The 25,193-nt window shown below is 44.5% G+C and overlaps 1 protein-coding gene across 5 annotated transcripts in view; it reads right to left on the bottom strand.

The window, feature by feature from the left end:
* The window catches only part of STUM (stum, mechanosensory transduction mediator homolog), a 51,233-nt gene extending 28,008 nt beyond the window's left edge, over nt 1-23,225 (bottom strand). For all 5 annotated transcript variants that reach the window (XM_041425119.1, XM_041425118.1, XM_041425121.1 and 2 more), the window contains exon 1: nt 22,999-23,225. In XM_041425119.1, coding sequence (XP_041281053.1) covers nt 22,999-23,188 — 190 coding nt within the window. In that variant the 5' untranslated portion in view covers nt 23,189-23,225. The remainder of the gene's footprint in view (nt 1-22,998) is intronic.
* Between the last annotated feature and the right edge of the window lie 1,968 nt (nt 23,226-25,193).

Raw genomic sequence — 25,193 nt, 5'->3', positions numbered from 1 at the left:
GAGGAGGACCAGGATCCACTTAGAGCAAAGTGCAGTAGCCCACGGCCTCCTTGGTGAGGGTGCTGTAATTCTGGAGGTGAAGCACAAAGCCAAGAGTTGCCTCTGCTCATAACCAGTCTTGCTCCTGTGGACAAGCTCTGGAGTCTTCCAAGCCATTTTGGCTCCACATGCAGGCCAACAAAAGCAAATCTCTTCTGGCAGCATGGAAATGAGATGTGCTACCTTGGGCCTGACATCACCCCAGCCCCAGCTCCATAAATAGTGCAAGCTGGAGTGACCCCTGACTTCACAGATTCTGTGGATATGAGCACCAGCCAAGACAAATGAATTCCAGCCCAGATAGAGCAGTTTTCTAAAAGGAAGATTTCTGATTAGGATGGAGAAAATGTGGATATTATGGAGGCTGGTGCATGTGTCAGCAGCAGCAGGTGTCCTGTGATGCTGTGGAGGAGGACCTGAGCAACCTGCTCTACTTTAACCCACTCAGAGGAAGGACTAAGTGACCCCCAGAAGCCTCTTCCATCCCAGCTTTTCCATGGTATTTCAGTAACTTCAACTACTCCACACAAAGCTTGGCTGATCTCCCTGTTTTTTTCCCCCAGAGCTGTGTCCTTCTGCCACCACATGTCTGACAGCCCTTGAACACAGGCATCTTCATGATTTCTCAATTTATTTTTGAAAAGCTGCTCTGGTTCTAAAATGTCAAGTGCAATTACTCTCCTAGCAATCAGAAAACTTGCTTGTGAGTTGCTGATCACACCAAAACAGGTGAACTTCAAGTCTCTCCCCCGAGCTGTGCGTGCTCCTGTCACACAGCCCTGGCAGCCTCTGAGGGGAGATGCAAATGCTGCTTTGTGCACAAGTACTGTCCTTCTTTAGAATAATTATTTACTTGGATAAAATAATCATTTCTGCAGGTCTAGTACTCTTCTGTCTGAGAACAAAGCTAAAGGAAATGCCACAGCTTAGCTGAGCAGGTCACAAACACAGATGAGTGCTTGTGTTCAAATGCCAGGTTATCCACAAACAGTTAATGCTTCTTGGCCATCTGGATGTGTCCAGCAAGGCCTGCAGAGGCACAGCCCTGTAAATGTGCTTGTGAGGTTTTATATGTGGTCTTCTCATCTGAATTCCCTCTTCCTCCCATCACTTGGAGTTCTTGTGTTCCCAGTTGGCAGGAAATAGCACTTGATTTACACCTATTTGTGTCCAAGGACTGATTTTCCCTTTACCAAATACTTTCCAATACCTGCCAACTAGCTGCTGGTCAGCACTAGATAGAAATGAATGTGTATTTTTTTTGTAGATGCCACAAAGAACTGAGCTCCCAACATCACAATAGAGCACATAATGATTTTGAGTAAAATACAAAAAGTAATACCTCTATCTACAACGACTCAAGGACCTCATTTTTTAGAGGCTAGATGAGATTTATATGGAGTAAGGTATAGCAGGAAAAAGGGTTATACAGAGGAACTCAAAATTAACATGGCTTCATCCCACCTCTTTTTTTTTTTTTAAATTCTGACCTGGAACAGGTTACAATGAGGTTGGGCACAATGGTAACATGGTTCAACACTCCTATGCAGGACTGCTGGAAGCACTTATCTCACTGTCAAAAGGTGCAGCTGAGACTTTTAAATGTCTCTTCCAGGAGTCACACAGGGGGCAGCAGACCAACCACAACACCTGACACTGGCACTGCAATGCAAGACTTCAGTCTGAACAAAGGTGCTGTTTCTCTACTTCTGTACATCCTCCAGTTTGGCTAACTGGAATTCACTAGGGTCAATTTTCCATTGTGTTTTCTTAACAAGGCTGATTTTTGGAGTACCAGTCCTGCTGAGGAAGGGAAATTCACTTTTGCCACTTGTGTGCCAGCCAGGGCCAGGCTTCAAGTGGTGAGCAGGGTTTGCACCCTACAGGACTCTCCCTGGGCTCTTTCTGAAGTTCTTGACTATCCCCAAAGCTATTCCTCCCATATTTTCTTGGGACCTGGGTACTGTGTCTCTCAGGAGCCTGTGCCTCCCTGGAGCAGCTCAAAAAGCTTCATCACCTGCCACTCACCAAGGATTACATTTTGCACCTTGCATGGCTCCCCCAGTTCAGCTCTCTGAACCAGGAGAACACATTTCCTTGGAAAGGAGTGGGCATAGAAGGAAAACACTTCTTTCAAGAAGGCCAGGCACAGCTGAGGGACCATCCATCTAACCTTTATTCATTCCTCCGTTGGTTTACTTTTCCTTCTGCCAAAAAATACTTCTATATTGGACCCAGATTCACCCCTGACACAAATCCACTGACTGCCAGAGTTACACCAGGGATTAATTTGGCTCGCCAGGGCTAACCTGATCTTGGCAGCAATTCTGAAGTGCAAACTGCAGAAAGACAGAACTTTTAAATAATAGTCACGGCCATGACTATTATGCAAACAGCACACACCTGCTGCTCGGTGTGAGGTTGATAAATTCAAACATGGATAGCATGCATACATCCTTAGGCAGAATTAGAAATTGTAGGAGATGGATTCTATGTGCATACATGTTCTTTCCTAACTTTTTTAGCGAGTCTGTTGAGCTGTGTGAGGAGCAGGCTCTGCTCAGCAGATGCTGTTGCTCTCCTTGCTCCCAGCTGGGCAGGCCCAGCAGGACCTGGTGATCATGGCAGGTTCTTTGGGCTTGCCTTGTGCCCAGCAGATGTACAGCTGTGAGACTCATTATCCAGCTCCTGGGACTCTCCAGCTTTAATGGCAGCTGTGGTTTAAGCTCATTATCCCACCTGGATTCACACCACCACATGAACTCAGTTTGTGGGACTGCACAGCTGAAGCTAAGGGCAGGTCTGCACTTTACCCCACTGTAGAAAAAGGTTTCCTGTAAGTCTCCTACCTCAACAGAGTTGTGTCAGTCATGCAGCTTCACTTGTCACTCCAGCTCCCCTGACCAACTTCCTTCCTCCCTTGCTTTATCTTGGAAATGTTGCAACATTACCTAAATTTCCCTTCTCTCACAAAGGAGGTTTCTGTCCTCTCTGCTGAAACAGTTCTCACCCAGGTCTGCAAAGAGTGTGGGGGAGTGCTGGGACCTGTGCTACACGTTTCTGGTTCCTGCCCCAGGGCTCTCTGACATTGTTCCTTCTGCCTCCCCCCTGCCTCCAGCCGTGTCCTCAGCATCTCTCACTCTTTGCTGCCATCCTTCTCTTCCTGTTCCACAGAGGCACTGACTCAGCCTCTGCAATCCGCCATCCTTCTCTTCCTGTTCCACAGAGGCACTGACTCAGCCCCTGCAGTTCCCTTCCCCACTCTCTGCTCCCTCCATATCATGCCCTCACCTGCACACAAGCCTTTGTGTGCCATCTCCATTTCTTTGCCAGTGACTCAACTCCTGCATTTCTTTAGGACGCTTCTCCCATATCCTGCCCACTCCTCGTGGTCTCTCTGCTTGGAAATCCTCTCCTCTTAATGGAGATGGCAAAGTCAAACTCAATTTCTTTGCACGGTGAATGTTTCTTACTGATGACACCATCAACCATCTTTCCAACAATCTGGCTTGCAGGAAATAGAAAAGGAGGATAATTATGTATTTAATTCCTCCTTCTCCTTTCCCCATGCGGTCATGTCGCTCCAACTCCTATTTCTTTTTCCTCTCTATCATAAAATTAAATATTTTTTCCTTCCTTATAGTCACCTACTCTCCAGCCAGAGTTCCCTTTCACATGCCACATCAAATGCTTTTCCCTCTAAGACTTGGCTTTCAGAGCTGCTGAAAACCTGTTACTGTTTTCATTTACAGACATCCTGCTGCACAAATGCCCTGCCTTGAATTAGGGGTTTGTTCTAGACACAAAGTGACACGAGGTAACTTGCTGTAACAATTTATTTCTGTAGTTAACCAATGTCCTAGTCTGTATTAGGAATCTGGAAAAGCTGCATCAGTTAAACCGTTGCTGTGTCGTTTTATTTTTATTTACAGGTCAGATGCTTTTCTTGCACATCTAGGTACCTGCTGTTCTGAGCACAAAAAAGACAGGCAGCACTACTTTCTCCTGCCCAAAATTCAGTCATAGTGCTCCTTCCCACATCCCTCCTCAAAGCATGGGCTCCTGTGTGCTCGGAAAGCACGGGCCACTGATGTGCTGCTACACACCTCAATGTTCTCCTCCTACTTAGGGATTCCTTACTCCTCTCTGCTAATCCCTACAGGTGTCTGAAGTGTATTTCTACAGTCATTATAACTTCCTACACTTAAGCATTAAATTACCCTACATTTCTAGCTAAAATAATTCATTTTTTCTTTTAATTTTAGTGATTAAAAGCAGAGCACTTTTTCTTCTCTTGCATTTTACAAAATGAGATTTCTAGTACAGTACTGTATAAAAGCAGCAATCTGACACATCAGAGCTATTCTGCCATCTTTTATTGTGCCTTGTCTGCAATGAAAAAAAAAAAAGCATGTATTTTTAGCTGTGCTACACAGAACAATCTGATAGCAGAGGCCTGCTATTGTCATTCAGAGGAGCATTTGTTTAACCAGATGCGCTCATGAGAAATTATCTTAAATTTTACAATTAATACTTTTCAGAGAAAAGTGTCTGTTCCATGAAAAATCCAAAGACACTGATGCACTAAGACCACATCACAGAGCAGCTGCATCTTACTCCTTTTCTTGGAGGTGGGTTGGAACAGCAGCACCACCACTCTGGACATCAGTCATCCACAGCCAAGCACGCCTCTCCATCTCAGACACAGGAAGGAATTAAGGCAGTGCAATGCTCTGAGCAGAAGGGTTTGCTGTAGGATCTCACATCCTTAATGATCCTTACACTGTGCACTACGAATGGAACCACTGTCCTGCAGCAGCTCCTTGCAGGGAAGTCTGTGACAAGCTGGTTCACAGGACAGCAGGGGAGAAGGGAAGCTGAAGTTCAAAATGCGCAGATTAAAACTCCTGAATGAGAAGTTGCTAAGGGTTATGCAGACCCCATTGGCTCTCACCCAGAAAATGCTCCTCATGTAGAAAAGGGACTTCAGAACACAGTAAAAGGACTGGGTGCTTGTGACTGGGCACAAGCATTGGGGTCATGGGTGGGCCTGGGGTGTAGGTGGAACAGACCAGCCTAAATGTGCCATCCATGAAGGGTCAAAAACCACAAGCTCAAGGAGCTCAAGGCTGCAGTGCTGCCCTGGAAGTTCCTCCTGTGCTCCCCTGCAAGCAACTAGAGGCAGCCCTGTGGCAGTCATATTTTCTGGAAAAATCCCCTTGCCCAGGATTCTTCTCCTGGGAAGCTGAGACGCCTCAGAGAAACAGGAAACAATACTTATCTCATTTGCTTCTCCTGTGTTTTGCTGCTTTGGAATGTGGCTGGAGATTGTTTATCCAAGAGGGTGTTTCATTGGTTTCATGTGAATTGTTTTGACTTAATGGCCAACCAGGGCCAAGCTGTACTGAGGCTCTGGAAAGAGTTATGAGTTTTCATTAGTATCTTCTTAGCCTTCTGTAAGTATCCTTTCTGTATTCTTTAGTATAGCTTAGTATAGCATTATTTTATATAATACAGTATCATAAAATAATATATTAGCCTTCTAATGATTCATCATTTCCTTCCTTCATCTGGGAACCCCGCAAATACAAGACAGCCCCAGGAATTTTTAGAAATCTTTGCATTCACCTTTGCAATTTGCTCTGTACTCCTCTCAACTGTGGCATCTGACAGAAAGCACAACCAGATTCAGGGTGGGAAGAGGACTGGATGGAGTGAAAATTGTGATTAATTCCTCTTGGTACTCTTTGAACAAATACTGATCAAAATACACACAGAAGAAAGATGAAGAAAAAGAACAATACAGGGGTGCAAGTGCCACTCGTGGGGTAGGAAATTCCCTGAATCTTAGCCTACCTTGAGGAAGAAAGGAGCACCTGGAGAAGGTGCAGGTGCATTTGCTGACATGTTGTCTGGCTGCACAAAGCAGAACCTGTGTGGTGCTCTGGGGAAGTTCAGCCTCATCGTTCCCAGACAAGTGACAAATCATATTATTGTATTTGCAGGGTTCCCAGACAAAGGAAGGAATGATGAATTCATTCCATGTTCTCAGAAGGCTAAGTTATTATTTTATGATACTATATTATATTAAAGAATACTACATTAAACTATACTAAAGAATACAGAAAGAATACTTACAGAAGGCTAAAAGGATACTAATGAAACTCGTGACTCTCTCCAGAGTCCTGACAAATCTTGGCACTGGTTGGCCAATGAGTCTAAACAATTCACATGAAACCAAAGAAACAACCACCTGTGGGTAAACAATCTCCAACCACATTCCAAAGGAGCAAAGCACAGGAGAAGCAAATCAGATAATTATTGTTTTCCTTTTTCTCTGAGGCTTCTCAGCTTCCCAGGAGAAGAATCCTGGGCAAGGAGATTTTTCTGAAAATATAACTGACATCATACCAGGCAGGCACAGTGTGCACCATCCATGGGATCCATGGGAAACATCCCATTTCTGGATCTGGCATTAAGGCAATACAAATCTATCAGAAAAGTGCTTTTTATTTTCCTGTTAGTGAAAATTAACAGCTGAGCCAAACTCTTCAGCAGGGAGAGAACACAAACATAATTCTTACCCTTCTCAAACGTCTGGCCCTAAACTATTTATAATCCTTCAGAAATGTTTTTTAACATATGCGAGTAACTGCATCTATTTTTCTACTTATTCTGCTTTAAACATACTGTCTCTTCTCTCGTAATGTCCATACTGACCAAGAGCAGCACTTCATCTAGTTCCCTTTATTTTAGCATCTCATAAGTACTAATGATACCCCAGTGTGTGTCTGGGTAAATACACATGGCAATGTTCTCTTCTTTCTGGTGAAGAATGATAGAAGGAAGGCAGAGAAACTAAAGCATGGACCTTTGAAAACACTTTGGCACCAAATTCCTACTGAAACCAAGGAATTCCAGGCTAAATCATGCCTCAGGCACTACTGAAAGAGCCATCAGGTTGCTCAATCAAAATCTGGCTTTCCTAGTTAAACCTTGCTGCCCTCCATGGGTTTTGGCTATAATGAAATATATAGATTAGGATTACAAGTAGGACCAGAAAAGTGTTACAGGATGTTAAGGAACGTTCATCTGAAATGTCTTTCTCTTGCTGTGATATTTCTTCCTGCTTTAGCAATGCTAATGACATTTTATGAGGATCTTTATGACTTGAGGGGAGCAGAACTGATCCAATGGTGTCCTATCAAGTGCTTATCCCGTGCAGCTATATTAGAACTTCATAGGCTGAAGAGGAGCAGTGGCCAGGCAATTAATCTCTTCTTAGTACAGGCAATAAACCTGTTTCAGAGTCAATGGATGGGAACACTTATCTGTGTCACAGCAGGTTCAGTGCAAAGTCTTTCCAGAGCTGTCCTAAACTTAAATTTGGCTTTAACCGTGGCTTTGCACTGAGTTTTCGGTAGATGGTTTTCTCCACTTTTTCTTGATGTGAGGTGCTGTCATTTCCAGCCAAGACCAAGGGACAAACACTGTTTGTAGAATTGCCACAATCAAGTTTCTGATGGATATGTCAGTGTCCCAGGAGTCAGAAGGGTGAGAAGGGAAACCTTTCTACATCAGCCATCACACCCAGGGGTCATGGCCAGGCACCATCCTGGCTGGCTGGGGTGAAGTGAGGAGAGGCAGCAGCCAGTTCTCAAGAGTCCCCTGGGATCACCTGTCAGCCCCACTGGTAAACTGAGCAGCTCTCATCAATGCTACTGCTACAGAGCCTGCAAGGGCCTCTCTCATGTTTTCTATTCCTTAAACAATGCATGAAGGAAAGAAGCATTGTGAACACCCAGCACATCCCTCAAGAAGGGGATCCAAACATCACCGTGAGCAGCGCTGAGAGAGCACGGGCTCAAGGTGTTCCAGGGTCAGCAAAGCCCTCAGGATTTGCAGGCTGGGCTAAGGACGGATGCTAAGGAGAGCAGGACAGAAACTGGTGACGTGCTGTGGTGAGCTGCCCATGGCTGGCTGCCACACACCCACCCAGCCACTCTCTCACTCCCCTTCCCTTCCAAAGGGCAGAGGGGAAAATAAGACTAAAAAAGTTTGTAGGTTGAGATAAAGAACAGCAGGATCACTTACCAATTATTGTCAAAGGTGAAACAGACTGGACTTGGGGAAAACCAATTTATTGCTAATTAAAATAAGTTTGGAGAGTGAGAAACAAAACATGACCCTTGCCCTTTAATTTTCTCTTCACTGCCAGGTGGAGTTCTTCTTCATCTTTCACTTCACTCTTTCATTCCTGATTCCTCTTCCTCTGCCCCACTCTGAGCAGTGCAGGATGGAAGGGGGACTGACAGAGGATTTGTGGTCAGTTCATAAAGTTCCCCTCTGCCACTCCTTCCTCTTGATGATTTTCCCCTGTTCTGCTTCAGCCAATTGTTCCAGGTTTTTTTTGAGAAATCTGCCCCAGCACGAGCTCTCCACAAGCTGCAGCTTCTGCCAGGAGTACCTGTTCCAGCATGGGTTCCCCATGCACATCTCTCTGGGATGTTCTCACAGATGTGTCCCCCTCCCTCTCAATATCCCACACTTTGGGAAAGAGCTACCAAAGAGCTGCACTCGCAATGATGGAAATTAGAAAAGTTATAGGGTTTTGTGTTGAGCACTCATAAGAAAGAGAGGAGGTCTGAGTTTCAAAAATGCACAGATTCCACGAGACACAGCAGATGTGTATGCATTAGGAGACAGCACGGAGGTCAGAACTAGTTCAGTTCTTGTAAGGACGAGATGAGATCCAGAAAGATGTGTGGGCAATGCCTGAAGTGTTTTGAAACTATTGAAGCAAATGCCTGATTTTGCAAACCAGATAATGGGTAGCTTTCATCTGACCTAACTTCTGATATCTGCAAGGGAGCTGTCTTGATCTGAGCCACTTACCCTTTGGAGGCAAAAAAAATAAAAATATATATAAAAAAAGAGATGGAGGCCCCCAGAGGGTGTGATTCACTTAACCCAGTTTAAAGAGATGAGTCACATGCTGATAGTGCCTAATTCCTCCTCTCACATTATAAAGGGAACCAACTCAGGTGCACAGGTTTCATGAACCCCATCCAATCTGCCCAATAAATACCTTTGCCATTAATCTATTTTGATTAAATGACACTAATAAAAATTCTCCTGCTTTGGGGTATCAGCCAGCTAATCAGCTCCTTTAGGAGGAGCTCTTCCTACAGGCCAGTAGGACTTTACCCTGTGCATTACAGATCTTCCTCTGAAACTTCTGGTACTGACAGAGCGAGGCACAACAGAGCCAGGACTTTGTTCTGCAGGACTCCAGTGCCCTCAGTGCAGAAAACAGCCCTGTTACTATGGCTACAGGAGGATGGCAGAACCTAAACTGTGCTTTATGGTAATACTAATGCACCTATTTTTAAATAATATTTTTACTGCTCATCCCTGTTGATAAAGACAAGTAAAGAGGAGTTCTTTGTTCTGATCATTACAGTTTATCAAAATGACCTTGTTGTTGCCTGAAGGCTTTGCAATGTTGATGAAATGCTCCTGCAACAGCAGGAAGACATCTAAATTTGATGTTTCTAGCTCTTTTCATTTTGCTTTTCTTCTGGAGGGTATCTTTTTCCAACATGACAATGTTTGCAGGGCTCAGATGAGCCCTGTTGCTAAGAAACAAGTCCCAACTGTGCCTTTAAAACTCTGTCTTTAAACATACAACTCAAGAAAATGTTTTTCTTTTCATTACACTGTATTGTGTGTTTTTATTAGGACTTCTTTTAACTTGGATCTGACTCTTGAGGTTACATTCCTATCACAGTCTTCTGGGAGAGGACCTTTTCTTTTTCCATTGTCTGTACAGTGCCATGGTCACCTACATAGTTGCATAAATCAGTTATTTTAAAATAGCATTATTTAAAGTATCACAGTAAGGCCCCATTTTGTGCACAACTGTGGTGCAAACAAGAAGGAATACAGAGCCCACTTACTGCAAATACTGGTTAAGACTAAACTACAAAGCACAACATAAATCAGTGCTCTTGCAGGAGCACTTGTGCTCAGCTGTGCTTGCCTGGCTTTGGGTTTTGGTGTGGGTTTTCTTTTTTGCCATATACTAACTAAAAGATGTTGGAGCCCCTCATGTGTGTGCATGAGAGTCTGTGGCTCTCACAGGCATAAAGCAGAAAATAGAAACACGTGAGGGGTGGGTTTTCTTTTTTGCCATATACTAACTAAAAGATGCTGGAGCCCCTCATGTGTGTGCAAGAGTCTGTGGCTCTCACAGGCATAAGCAGAAAATAGAAACACATGAAGAAGTAACCAGCACAAAACTAAAAACTGCTTTGTCCACCCTACCTATTGACTGTGCTTTCATTAATGCATGGCACAGACAGCACCCCTCTTCTCAATGAACACAAAGTCCAAGAGTGATGGAAATAGTTCATTAGCAAGAGTTTTCCTGGAAGAGATTAACGGAACTAAAGTGTGGCTGCATTATTTGAGGTGCTGCATTGCAAGAAGTCCATGTAGATTCTCTCAGCAGTTTTGCCACTTTGACTTCCTGGACAAACTGGATATTTCCCTTGAATTCACCACTCAGGTTACAGATAGTCTTAAGTGTATGAAATACACTCTTCCTTCATATCATAACATTCCCTTCTGGATCATTACAGTGTAGTCTGCACCTCACAGTGCTGCTGAAATAATGCTGCTGGGTGTCTGTGGCACTTGGGGATGTTGTTTAGGGCTGGCTGTGAGGGGTTAATAATTGGACTTGATGATCTTAGAGGTCTTTTTCAGCCTAAATGATGCTATGATTTTATGACAACTGCTTGACTAGCTGCTTGGCACTTTTCACGCCAGTAAGTGGTGAACTTCTCAGGAAAGACTTAAATCACAGTCACTGGAGTAAGCTATCATGTCGTTTAGGTATCATTCCTTTTACAATATGTACTGAAGAACATTTACTAGTGTGTGATGAATTGTCATAAATATTTAAAACAAACCCAGATTTGTAAGGGAGAATGCAGATTAAGTTTTATGATGCAGCACAAACCAGATTTTTAGCTTTGGCTGCTGGCTAATTTGGGAAATACAATTCTTAGTGAGTGTCCAGCTTGATACTGCAATTCCCTGGCTGAAAGGGCAAAGAGCTCAGCTCTGCAATGCTTCTTTACAGTAAATAATTCACTCATGGGGCCAGCTCATGTTGCTAGAGCCAAAGAGGTGAGCAGAGGTGAGACAAAATAGTTCTAGAGGCTCAACAACCACATTGCTCTGTAAGTTGTGGGCTCAGTTCTGACAAAGGAGTTGAGCTTGCAGTGGGAACATGCTGTACCTGTTCTGCACTGGTTCGTGTGATGGGCTGCTGTCCCAAACAGTGTGACCTGGAATCTACAGAGCAACTGGGAAGGGGACACCCTCCCTGTGCAGTTCTGCCTTGGCACCAAATGAATAAATGAATAAAAAGAACATCTGGGGGACTGAAAGCACTGACATGAGACCAGAACACAGACACACATGTATTGTAGCAAAAATACCATGTTTAGTTCACACACAGAACAAAAATCTCTTGTTCTTTGTGTCAGTACAGCTAAGGGTGGACTATTACCATTTAATCACCACAGCCTCAGGAGAAGAAGGGCTCCCTGTGTAACTGCTGAGTAAGAGTGGTTCCCAGGAACATTATGCTTGGTCTAAAATCCATTCCCACCTCCACCACAGGCTTCTTCTGAGTGTCAGCTGCACACAGCACAAGGAGACAGATCCTACTTTTAACTGCCCTGCCTTGAATTCACCATCCAAAGTAGAAATGCTGAGGCTTAGCTCTGGCAGCAATGAGCGACGTGTTATTTGGGTCGGGATGGGCTGGTCATTTACTTGGGTCAGGATGGGCTGGTGCCACGGACTGGCTGAGCCCAGAGTGCCCCCATCCTGCTCTCCACACCCTTGGCTTGGTTCAAGCTCTGCCCTGTGTGTGTGCAGCTGCATGCACAGCTCTGCAGTGGGGTGGATGCTCTGCGGAATGCGCCGTGGAAGGGGTCGGCTCTCCTGGCACCCACGTCCAGCTGGCCAAGAAAACAAGAACCAGGTTGGGTCACCTGAGGGAATCAGCTCCAAAGTGGAGTCAGGAGACTCCACTTCCACATTATTTCTGTGTGGGGGACCGAGTGAAATAAGTACTCAGATGCAAGTCAATGCATAAAATTACATTGTGACTTGTAAAAGAGAAAACAAGAGATGTTTTTTACACTCTCAACTGACAATGATTGTAGTCCCTGTGCTCTTTTCTCTCTTTTACACAACACATGAAACCATCCCACCAAGCTTTCTGCAGCCACAATGAAATTTCAGTAGGAGGGGAAAAAAATATCCCGTGATGCTGAGTCTAAAATACTGTTTTTAAAAAAGTTTCAATCTTGTTCTGTAAAAAACTTGCTAAACCTTCCCTGGCATTGATCAGTTTGTTGGATGCAGAGCCAAAGCAGAAAGACATGCAGCAAAAAAAGCATTATCAGATTTGCACTACGGACAGGAAGATTTGGCAATGCTTTCACAATTAAACAGATCAAGAGAGGTAATTTAATGGCCCAGTCCAGAGAACCCACACTCATCAAATTGTCCAACTGCACTGGGGAAAGCGTTCCAAGTCTTTCAGTGGATTACTGAGTAACTCATCTGGTGCAAATGAGTTTTGAAAGGGGTCTGATTTGTGGCAATAATTTCAAAAAGACAGGAGGAGAGTATGGGGAAATCAGGCTGATCCCTCAGCCAGGGAGGGATTTTCCTCTGGCTACACCTGACAAATGTCTCAAATGATGAACATTCCTTTCTCACCATCCCAAATCCTTTGTGAACCCCTTGCACTAAGACAGGAATTCCAAAGTGTGTTGCAGGGCAATGAGAGTTGTGTGTCCTTACAGCTGATTTGTGTGTGTAGATCCAAAAAGGCCCAGCTGTACTTTTAGCCAGAATTTAGTCTTTACATTCTTGGAACCAATTTTCAGTGGAAACTTGAAGTTTCCTCACTCCAAAACAGCGTTCACAAGAAGATATGAAAAAAAAAATCTAATTTACAGGGAATATAAATACATATAACTTGATCCTTGATATTTTAACTTGAGATATATATATAGACTTGATATTTTTTAATAACTTGATATGTTTTCTTACTATAATGAACTTGTCCTGACCACTCTCAGTGAGAGCTCTGACTATGGGCCTCTCTGCATTGTAATTTATGTGGTGCCAAGTTGCCATCTCCTTTCCCCACACAGCACAGCAAACACACTGTTGGACAGTCACATCCAAAATATCATGTTTATGGAAATCAAATTGTCATGGCAACAGGAGAGGTCTTGCAAGTATTTTAAAAATAGCAGATTAACAAAACCAATTTATGAAGTCTAAGATCCATTCTTTCATGGATGCTCTTAAACAGATACAACAATTGGGTTTCTGCCTACAGGAGACTTTCCTTTAATGCCATGATCTCACTTCACCATAGTGGCATACATAATAGATATGCATGAAAATAAATACATATTTTTAACTTCAACCAGCAAAACTATTTCTGATGGACAGTGTCATACTAATGTGATCATTTAGCTTATTTCAGGTAAAATATTTTCACAAAAACATCCTGATTCATACTTTGTGTGAAGTTACTGAACTTTTTAACATAGTGAACTTGTGGCTCGTTAAAATCTATTTTTTAGTCTACAATAAATCTCAGTTCTTCAAAGGTTTATTAACACTAATACTTAGTAAAAATGCCCAAACACTTTTTTAAAGCAGCATTCTTATTTGGTCTGAATTTTTTTCCCCAACACAATCACAAGATTAATTTTACCATTTAGCCCTTTTGCATTCTTTACAAACCTGTTTGAGTTTTAACTAAAACAAAATGATTATCCACAATCTCAAAGGATTTAAGTTTTGTGTGGATATTCACCAATGCTTGTGGCCACCTGAGAGTTCAGCCCAGACAAACAGCCTGGTGAGAGGCTGGACAATGATCTGCCACATTTAAATTCACATTCCCAAAGATGCCCTTGGTCCCCTGCACAATTCCTTGTATAAGCATTATACATATATTATAAGCATTATTTCTGAAGCTGGAAATGTAGTACAGGATGAACCCCTGCAGAGAATGTGATTATGTTTCCAAGAGTTCCTCTATTGATTGTATTCACCATTTCCTCTAACAAGATTTGACCATGATCCACTCCAGGCATGTCCTTTGGGTATGTTTATACTGGTATTTTTAATATGAGTTCGTGTATTGCCCATCAGTTTTCATCAACTACCTCATTTATATTTAAGGTATTTCATGATGCTGTGCTCGAAGACATGGATGTCCATGGTTTTGTCTAACGGGGCAGAACTGTAAATTAGTTAGTAATGTGTCCTCTTTTTAAAATTTAAAAGCTCAGTATAATATTGCCATTTTCCAGTGCTGAAAAATCATGACTCAGATGCTCCAAAACTGAGAATTGAAAAAAAAAAGGCAATTCATTCTTTCTTCCCACAATCTCTCTTTCTTATTTTTTTTTCTTTTGAGATAGGATCATTATCTTCAAATCCTGCTCCACAGCCATAAGAGTTACATTTTTTTTTTCTTTTCCTGAAAGCAAAGATTCTCATCTAATCAAGAGCCTCAGGGGATTAAGTTCTAAGGAAACACCAAATATTGTGTGAGTTTGGGGTTGCAGTGCTAGGCCTTTTGAGGAGCTGTCAAGTAGTTAGAGAGAAATTGTTTGGTCTGTAACTCCTTTGGAATGGAAACACTGAGTTTGAACTGCATTTATTACAAGGTCTGCATTGCTGAAGGAAAGAGGGTTGAGAGCAGCTTCTAAGTGGTAAGATGGAGAGAGAACAAACTGTGCAAATGAGTTTTTTTAAATCAAATATTTGAACTCTGCCCATTTGTTTTTTTCCATGACTCTACACAGAATGAAACCTAAGTTTATAATATCAGAAATCAACAAATGAAATATAACTAGATAGAATGGCATGTGATTTTTTTTTTCTCAAGTTCTTACAGTATTTTCACTTTGGGCTTCACTAGATAACATAAATGCTCAAAAACCCTGGGAAGGGGAAGAGGGATTAGCTTCTTCCCTTAATGAAAAAACCTCCTTATCTTCAGCAGAACCAGGAAAACTCAGGTTTCACCTTCCTGCAGTCTCTAAAGCAAGGTCAATGACACAAACTTTTCTTTCTCATGTCAGGCTGGGCCCTAAGCCTGCCAGTGTTTAAAATCCATTTGGACAATGGCCTTAACAATATTCCTATTAATGTTAACATTACTGTTACTATTAATGTTAATGTCAATGTTAATATTGGTCAGCCCTGACCTGGGCAGGCAGCTGGACAAGACAATAATTGCAGGTCCCTTCCAGATGAAATAATCTATTCTGTTTTGTCTTTGACCAGCATCTTTGCACACCCAAGTTTGTGCTCATGCACTGTGGTGCTGCCTCTGTGTCCCTTTAAAGCTGCAGAGCTCTGCAGTGAAGACGAGTCCTGAGACAGGAGAAAGGATGTCATATGTCAGACTGACTTTATCTTATTACAAACCTCAGGACAATTTTAGAATCCCTTTACCATCCAATCACTTGTTTCTCCACAAAATTCAAAACTCTGCACAGGTTCTAAAATCCTCCTTTGTGCCAGACACTGCCAGCTGTAGGTGTATTTGTGTTCAGGGTCCTGCATGCAGTTTCATGGGTAAAAAAGAGCCTGAGGAACCTGGTTTCTGCTTCCTGCTCCTCTCTTTGTGATCCTGAACAGTTCAGAAGCTCTCAAAGTTCTTTTCATGGTGGAGAGATTAAATGGCAGTGAGCTGCTGCAGGCAATGGTGCTTTGTCAGGCTTTGTAGATCTCTCCAACACCCACTGTTTCAGAGCAGGAGAAAATTCACTTCCTTCCTGCTATCCAGACTAGGAAAAATTCACCTATCAAAAGCACTCTCCTCATCCAAGTTACTTTAATCTTCAAATCCTTTCACTCATCTTCTCCCTTGCTGCAAGAAGTTTCAGTTCTTTTGCCTTCTCACTGAATCTCTGCACATGTACTTTTCTCCTTCTGGACTTGATTCTGTTTCCTCCACGTCACACCCTTTGTCTGGAACAGCCTTGAACCCACCTTAAAATTCAGCTGCTTTGCTTGGCCATTTAGCAGCTCTTCTCTGCTCCCACCTTCACTCTTAATCTTCAAGTACATCTGTCCAAACTGCATTAAATGACAAACAAGATTACAAGATGCTGAGCAAACCCTGTCTCCTTATGTGTTCATTAAGAAATTAATATCTCCACAGAGCTGCTTCAACAACAGCAGGTAACAAAAACCACTGAACAAAAACGTCCCTGGCCATTTCTTTTGTCTTCTGTTTTGGTGGAAACAGAAGGCACGAGGGAGGCAGAGAAACTTGTTTGCATTTTAGCTGGTCTGGCACGGACAGCAATTCCAAGGCTGCAGCCCTGGGTTAGTGACAGCCAAATGAAACAAAAAGTCATTTTAAATGACTCAACAGGTGACTTCTACCAACTGTAGCAAGGGAAGAGCAAAAACTAACCAAAGGACAGAAACAATTCTAAATATTTGAGTGTGATTTGTCATGAACAAGGCTCCAGAGTGCCTTGTTTGCCATGGGTGCCCATAACTGCGTTAGTGAAGGAGGGCACAGGAGGAGGAGGAGGAGTATGGCAGCACATACACGTGTGACCATCACAGCTGGGCACACAAACTCAAGGAAGGAACCCAGTGTTACACACAGGAAGGGGAGGAAGAGGAATATATTTAAAATACCCTTTTTTCCCCCTTTTTTCCTGATCAGTTACACCAGGTGGAGCTGTCTCAATCGAGCACCTACAAAGTTGAAAGACTTTGGCATTTCTTCAGCTCACTAATTACCTGTGAACCTCTTTGAGTTTTCCAGGATTGATTGTCATTCTAGGTGGTCCAGACACTTCATGGAACAAAAATATTCCAGACTACCCAGTGGTGGTTAAGATTGTGGAACGACTGTTCAATACCATCTGCCAGGTAAGTTATATGATACAATTATATTTCTCGCTTAAATCTCTGTTATAAAAATAAAATAAAACAAAAAAAAAATAGGAATTTAATGGCCTTCTACATACTGAAAAGAACAAAGACCTGCAGATGGCAGAAACCTCAGATTCAGCTGTTCTTGTGCCCAACTTTACCTCACTGTGAGGATAATCTACAGCTGATACCACTGGTACCAGTAACGGAGCAGTAAAACCTGGATGCACACATTTTATTGCAGGTCTCATTTCCCACCTTGCACAAGCACAAATCACCACAAAGAACTTCTTGACCTTTTCAGTGCAAAATACAAAACCTGACAGAGTGGAGTCTGCTGGCAGTAGCTTTGCTTTGTTTAATTATGCTCCCATGAACAAACAGCTTTTTCTGCACACTACCAGCATCACAGGCTGAAGGGCAATGTTAGCTACAAAACTGCAGCAGTAAAGTTCACTGTGAAAAATGTGTATTTTATGATTGGCTTTTCGCAAGTATTAAAATGAATATTGTATGTGTTAAGCTAGAAAGTTATGCTGTATTAATTTTCTTGAGTATTAAATTAACCATTAAATATAGGTTTGGTTATAACATAATGTTAAAATAGAAACTATGCTGTGTAAGATATTTGGTTAAGAAAGGACTCACACCAGATGGAAGCCACAGGACACCTAAATCTTTCAGAGAAAGGGAATTTATTGCTCCCTTATCAGCAGAAAACTAACTTTTTCCCACCTTGCTCAGACGTATTACTATTAAACTTTTAAAAAATTAAAAACAAGTGATTGGCGTTTTTCACATTCACAAACACAAATTCACACAAACACTCGAGAAAACCTTTGTTTTCCACAAATGAGCTTGTAAATCACACAGATTCTTTGTATGTTCAAAATAAAATAAAAAAAAATTAAAGGATCATAAATACCAAAGGGCTTTTGAGATTTTATATGTCTGAAACCCCAAATTTCTTTATTACACTGTTTGCTCTACCGTAGATAAGAAAATGTGGTTTTTCCTTGAAATCCCTTCTTTCAATAATGAAGGCAATGGATGTTTGCTTGAGGCATCTATTTACCATTCCAACCACAAAAATAAAGTGAGTACGGGTAATGTTATGCAGATCTCATCCCATCGAGTTTCTCGAGTGTTGTGTTCTGCACTTCTGTTCAGCTCTTTGGAGAGCTCTTTCTGCTCAGGAGAGCCTCAGTTTCTAATGAGAAGATGCTTGGCTGCTATGAACCCAGTGGCAAAGCCACATTCCCAGAGCTGAAGGTGCAGTGCTTGAACTCTGTCAAGAGCGAACAGACAGATGGCAGAAGACTCGTGATACGGAGCTGACACACCCGGGAACAGGAGAGCTGCACTGTGGAGCCCTGGAAGCAAAAAGCTGAGTGGGCTGGGAATCACCCCTTCTTTCTGTAGCTGCTCTGACAGGCTGGCACTCCTGAACTCCTCCAGAGGCTACTTGGTGGCACATGGGTGGCTGCTCTCCCATCCTGCACCAACATCATTTTATGCTCCGTATTTCAATTACTCCCTGCATAAAAATAGTATTCACGTATCACGCAGGCTGGGATCCAAAAGTCCACCCCCTTCCTGACAGGAGGGATTAATCTTGGAGAATACCTCAGACTTTCAGATAATTTCCCTCACTTCTCACATTTCCCTCAAGTTCCCCCCCTTCGTTTACCCCCCTCCCACACACGTGATGTCGGGAGAAGGAAGAGCAGAGAGGAAGGAGGGCAAGATTCCCATGGATCAGCTCCGGGAATGAGAAGGAGCCAGATCTCCTCCCACGCTGACTGGCACACGGCAGCAGCTCCAGGAGAACACAGTCTGCCAGCTAAAGGGCACGGCCAGCCCTTCTCCCGTTTGCCATCTGCGGCGCGGACGGGCGGCAGGGGCACAGCGCCCAATCCCGCGGGAATGGCAGCGCTGGGCACCCTCCAGCCACGCTGACAGCTGCATCTCCCACTCTGCAGAGCTCATCACTGCACGGTTTGGCCCCGATGCCTCGGAGCCTGCTGCAGAAACCCAAAGCCAGAGCAGAGGTTGGAATGCCTGTGGCAGAGCTGGAGCGTTGGTAGCCAAGGCACGATGGCTTTTGCCACAGCGCACGCTGACTCCTCTGCCTCTTCTTCCTGCCCACTCTTTTTAGGAGCCTGAGCCTGGGACACCTTCACTGCAGCTCAGCCCTACAGCCCTGTTAGGCACAGATGAGAAAGAGTGCACTGGGCCATGGGAAACTGATCCAGAACATTTCCTGCGGCATTCACATCCTCTGAAAAAATCCCTTCGCCCAGGGTTTTTCTCCTGGGAAGCTGAAAAGCAGCAAGAGAGGCCTCAGAGAAAAGGGAAACAATTCTTATCTCATTTGCTTCTCCTGTGTTGTGCTCATGTGTGGAATGTGTTTGGAGATTGTTTCCCCACAGGTGATTGTTTCACTGGATTCTGCTGTGAGTTGTTTTTACTCTTTGGCCAGGTGGGGCCAAGCTGTGCCGAGACTCTGGAAAGAGTCACGAGTTTCATTATTATCTTTTTAGCATTGAGTAAGTATCCTTTCTGCATTCTTTAGTATAGTATAGTATTCTTTAATATAATATAGTATCATAAAGTAATAAATTAGCCTTCTGAGAACATGGAGTCAGATGCATCATTCCTGCCTTCATCGGGGCTTCCCTGCAAATACAATAGGAAACTGATCCAGAACATTTCCATCACAGTGACTGGAAGGAATGTGTGATTTCAAGGCTATTCGGCACGATGGATTACAAGTAGATGGGCTAATCAAGATTTTTTACACTGTATTTGGTCTGAATTTTAAGTTTTGGCACGAGAAAAGTCCACATCCCCTATGTATGAAAAAATTCCTGTGAACTACATCTTCTGTAGCATGTGTGGAATGAGTAGTTAAAACGCAGTTTACAATGCACCTTAAAACCTGCAGTTCTAGGTTATTACATAAAACTCTGAAAATTAACCAAGTGAAGATAATACACTGACTGTAAACAAAGAGAAAGTGTTACTTCTACTGTCCAAATAGAGTACTACTGCTACACATAAATAGCACAAAGGGAAAATAAACCAGATATTTAAAATTTTCAGATGTCACCCTCAAAGGTGACTTCCATAACAGAGAAAAGATAATTTAACTAAAAAGAAGAGGCTTTCAGATGGTGAGAGCCTGCCCAAGGATTTGGAAGCCTGCATCAGAGCGCAATTTCTATTTGGATATCACTGCTCTGAGGCACGGGGCACTAATGAAAACCTCAAATGCACCAGTCCCCAAGCAGTGGAAATCTTGATTAATTCAACGTTGCCCATTTTCCTGTCTACTCCGGTGGTCTCTGACCCTTCTTTGCAATTGCAGAGTCTACACTCAAATGACAACTACATGCAGGCAGATGAGGGATGAATTTAGGGACTGAGAAATAGAGGAGTTCCATTAACACCTAAACACAGTCACACTCTCCAGCTAAGCAGGCAGAAATACACAGTGAGCCTGTGAAACATCACTTCAACATGTTATAAATCTGGACCACAAGAACTGATGGGAATTTTGCCATTTACTTTGCAGGGAACAGGCTCACATCCTTGATGTGACTGCTTCACACCACTGCAAATCTTATCTGTTTTACAAGCATTGCTCAGCTCATTGAGATGGCTGAAGCACAACAATGACAGAAAATCTCTTTTTACCTTGAACATTCCTGCCAGTAGATTCGTGATCCTCCCGTTTCCCCTCCTGTGTGGGCTATGTGATACATGACAGGATGTGGCTGAGATTGTAAATAGCTGTATTCTAGTCAGGTGTGTCATCTCAGACTAAGTTTTCTCCCAAAATGCATGTGATATTAGCAGCTTCATTAACAGAACGGTTCATTTATGTACAAACTAAATGCCACGCTTTGCATACTGAGCTTGGGATGCATCTCCAAATCACTGCATTTTGCCAGGCTGTGGGGATGCCACAGGGAAGGATTCCTTTTCATCTGTAGTTTGTTTGGTTTGCTACTTCTGCAGCAGGGCACCAGGAGAAGCAGCGGCACAGCCGGACAGACTGTACCGCTGAAATCACTGCATCAAAGGGCAAACAAATTTTAAAAAAAACAAATAGAATTGAAAATAAAATTAAAAACCATTTCGTGTTGGTCCAGCCTGCCACAACCAACATAGCTGCATAGTCCAGATTCAACTCCCTGCATGGAGTGTGAGCCCCGAACACTCACCTTCAGGAAGGGAGGGCAATCTGTCCTTCCTCCCCAGGAAGGACAGATTGCCCTCCCCAGGCAATCTGTATTCCCTTCTGTATGAGGGAAGGCACAACACTGGCTACCCCCAGCAGCACCCAGAGGAGAACTCCAGCACAGAACCACACTTCAAGCCACTTTCAACATAAGGATGTCTCATGGGGAACTGTCCTTCTGGGATGAAGGGAGAACACTGGGGGTTTTCTAGTGTGCTTTGTAAAGTGTCAGATAATTTGGATAAGGAAAAAGGGGTGGTAAGTCAGGGCTTTTTTTTCTGTATGTTCACACTGAAGATGTGGTGTCTTCAATGCCCACAGAAAACAACACTTACTTTGAAAGGTCTGGTTTTGAACTTCTCTCTCTAAAGTGGGAAACTAAGCCCCAGGAAACCTAAAGCCCCATGAGAGAACTCAGCTCCAGAGATTGTCCTTGATTCATCACCCGAGGTTCTTCAGGTGGCTGCACACAAGGGCTGTGCAAACAACACCCAAGCACAGTGCATTGCACCTGGAAGCTCACACACACACACCAGTCCTTCCACAGGAAAACTCAGAGGTATTGCAAAAGGGGCAAGTTTTCCTCTGGAACACATCCCCAGGTTCAGAGCAAGCACGCTGGAGTAGCAATGGCTTCTACGTGTTGCACACACTATCCCACCCACACATGCATAGTACTTTAATCAGAACTTTAAGTATTTCAGACTTGTTAAAGAATTAAGCCACCTGAAGCACATGAAGCAATTAAAGGCAGGCAGTAGCTCTTTGAAAGCAGGGCTAGGTGGAGGATACTCCCCATATCACAAGGAAGGCTTTTGTGGTGGCCACAGCAGCAGAAACAGCAGCCAGAAATGGACTATGAGAGACTTGAGGTATGGGTTAATGAGTCATGGATTATTTTGTTTGGGTTTGGTTTGGTTTTTTTATTAATGTGGTTATTTCACTTTCAGCTCAAATGTTTGTATTTAGCCTTGTATTCCAGGGGCTTTTGTAGTGTTCAAACTCTAAGCTCCTCTTGCAGTAAGCAATTCCCAATTCGAGTGGAGGAAATGGAAATATAGAAAGGATGCATCAACAGCTTAGGGACCTGAGCACACTAGAGACTTCATGCTGAGAAACTGAATCCCCAGTTTCTCTGGTCAATGGCTCTAACATTTTCCAGGGGTCTCCTTAGAAAACCCGGCACGGTGGGCTCTGAAAGCTCGTCTCAAGCTAGCGAGCGATGTGGTCGCCGTGACTTTGATCCTCTGACCGCAATCACAGTCGCCGAGAGCCCGAAGAGCGGAATCCCTCCCGCACCGCCCGGCGAGAACGGCGGGCTCGGAGGTGCGGGATGTGCCTGCTGTGTCCCGGGGACCGCCCGTGCCCGCCGAGCGGGGTCAGCCGGCAGCCCCGGCCCCGCTGCCCGCCGAGGGGAGCGCGACCCTCGCCCGCTCCGCTGGGTGCGATCCCTGCGGACCCCGCACGGCGCTGCCCCGACCCCCGACGCGAAACTTGGAGCAGGAGCTCCTGCCTCCCTCCATCCCTCCGTTCCTCCATCCCTCCCCGCGGGGCCGTCGGGGAAAGGGAAAGTTGCGGCCGCGGCGGGTCCGGCAGCCCGAGCGGCCCCGGCGGGGCGAAGCAGCCGCAGGTGGGGAGAGGGACGCCGAGCCCCGGCCGCCTTCCCTCGCTCCCTCCCGCAGCATCCTTACCCAGCCCCGGCACGAAGGTGTTGAGGAAGAGGCAGATGACGGCCACGGGGAAGGGCATGTAGGGGATGGCGGCGCGCAGGGGGCCCTTCTTCTCCCGGACCTGCACCACCACGCCGCTGGACGGGGCCGAGCCGCCCCGGCTGGGCTCGGCGGCCGCCGCGCTCTCGCCGTCTTTGGGCGAGGGCTCCATGGCCGGCGCGGCCGTGTCCCGCCGGGATCGCAGCTCCNGCCCCGCCTGCGCGCCCCCGCGCCGACCCCTCCCCGCCCTCCGCCCGCCCCTCGCGCCGCTGGAGCCCGCCCGCATCCCGGCTTATCCCGAGACCCCGGAGCGCTTCCCTGCATCCCCCTTTATCCCGAGCCCCTCGGCAGCCGTGTGCTGCCGGAGCATTTCCCTGCATCCCAGTTCATCCCGAGCCCTCGGAGCGCTTCCCTGCATCCCGGCTTATCCCGAGCCCCTCGGCAGCTGCGCCGCTGCCCGGAGCGCTTCCCTGGGTCCCGGTTTATCCCGAGCCCCTCAGCAGCCGCTGCCCGGAGTTCTTCCCTGCATCCCGGTTTATCCCGAGCCCCTCGGCAGCCACGCCGCTGCCCGGAGCGCTTCCCGGTTTATCCCGCCCGCATCCCGGTTTATCCCGAGCCCCTGGGCGCTTCCCCAGCCGCCGGAGCCGCGCGCCCCTCGCCTGGTCCGCCCCGGCAGCCAGAGACGGGGCGAGGCGCTGTCCCGTTCCCCGCTGGAATGGGGGAGAGAACTCCATATGAGGGAGCGCAGAAGCGGTGGAAGAGCATGCCCTGTGCGCCCCTAAAAAGGGAAGGTGTAAGAAAAGGTGTAAATTAAACCCACACGCGTTTATTGTTTGAAAATCGCTGCGGTAAGGAGGAAGAGGGAGGGGAGCCACGAGAATTGGAAAGCAAAGAAAACTGTGTCCCTGGAGAGCTAATCGCAGCTTGGTGTGGAAGTGTGGCTTCGTTCCTCAGTGCCAGGAGACGAAACATGGCTTTGCAGGGCTGGTAATTATTGTTCAGCACAGAATTCAGTGGGTGAAATGGGAATAAAACTTGTGTGAGTCTAGGTAAAAAAAAACAAACCCACAATAATTGTCCCTGTAGATGGGATTCAGCAGAGAAAACGGGGAAAATATTAAAGGCATTAATCCTGATATAAAATGACACATACACAGGGTCTTTCCATGAGCTAGAGGATGGTCTGTGTCTTGCTGTGTATTTTGAAGCTGCGGTTTTGCCGAAAAAATTCCTGCTAGGAATTTAGATTCCAAGAGAAACCTTGAACTGCTTTATTTATGCCACTTAAATACCACTTGACAAATGCCTTATTCAACAGTGTAATTGATTAAAGTACAAATTAGCACAACGAAAATGTTGGGAAAACTAAACGAGGGAAATGCAGAATCCTCTTCCTAGGTTACATAATTTTATTTTTCTACTAACTGGGCTTGAAACCACAAAAACTTTGCCCATGTAAATTCTCTCATCTTTAATGACAGGTTTTCTTTGCTTATCTTCTTATCTCTTTATTTTCTTTGCTTATCTTTGGCTTGTCTTCTGAGTGCATTTCATCCAAAAAATCTTCTGACTTTTTTTTCATGAAGCACAAAGTTTAGACATATTTCTGAAATATATTAACTAAACTGGTTTTTTGGGGAGGGTATTTTGGGGTTTTTTTGTTTGTTTGGGGTTTTTGTTTTGAATTTTTTTGTTTGTTGGGTTCTCTTTTTTTTTAATGGTGACATTTATTTCCATCTAAATAGTTCATGACAGCCTAGACTCTGTATTTCCTAGACAGAAAGCTGTTGGAGAGCTGCACTTTCTCTTGGAGAGATCCAGCGTAACTGATATGAGCTCTATATTTCTCTGCTGGTTGGTCAAACCACAGCCAGATGAGAAATCCTTATGGTATGAATATGGATTAATTAGAGCCTGTACAAAGCAGAATCCAAGTTGGAACACAATCAATAACTTGCAGTGACATAACTCTCCATAGGTCCTGGGAATTGTGTGTGGGTGAGCCCGCATCACCTACAGTAAAAGCAAGCAAAGGGCCATTGTGAGAGCAGCCCAAATAGAAAATCAAAGACTGAGATTAATTAAAACAATATTTTGTCAGAAATACTTAATAAGTTGGGCTTTTATGGAACATTTCCTTGGAATGTCTCAAAGCCTGTGACAAATGTGAGCTAGTT

Source organism: Onychostruthus taczanowskii, unplaced genomic scaffold (assembly GCF_017590055.1).
Source record: "Onychostruthus taczanowskii isolate IOZ18803 unplaced genomic scaffold, ASM1759005v1 scaffold87, whole genome shotgun sequence".
Classification (NCBI taxonomy): Eukaryota; Metazoa; Chordata; class Aves; order Passeriformes; family Passeridae; genus Onychostruthus; species Onychostruthus taczanowskii.
The sequence above is the reverse complement of the archived record's forward strand: the minus strand, read 5'-3'. Positions and strand labels throughout refer to the sequence as shown.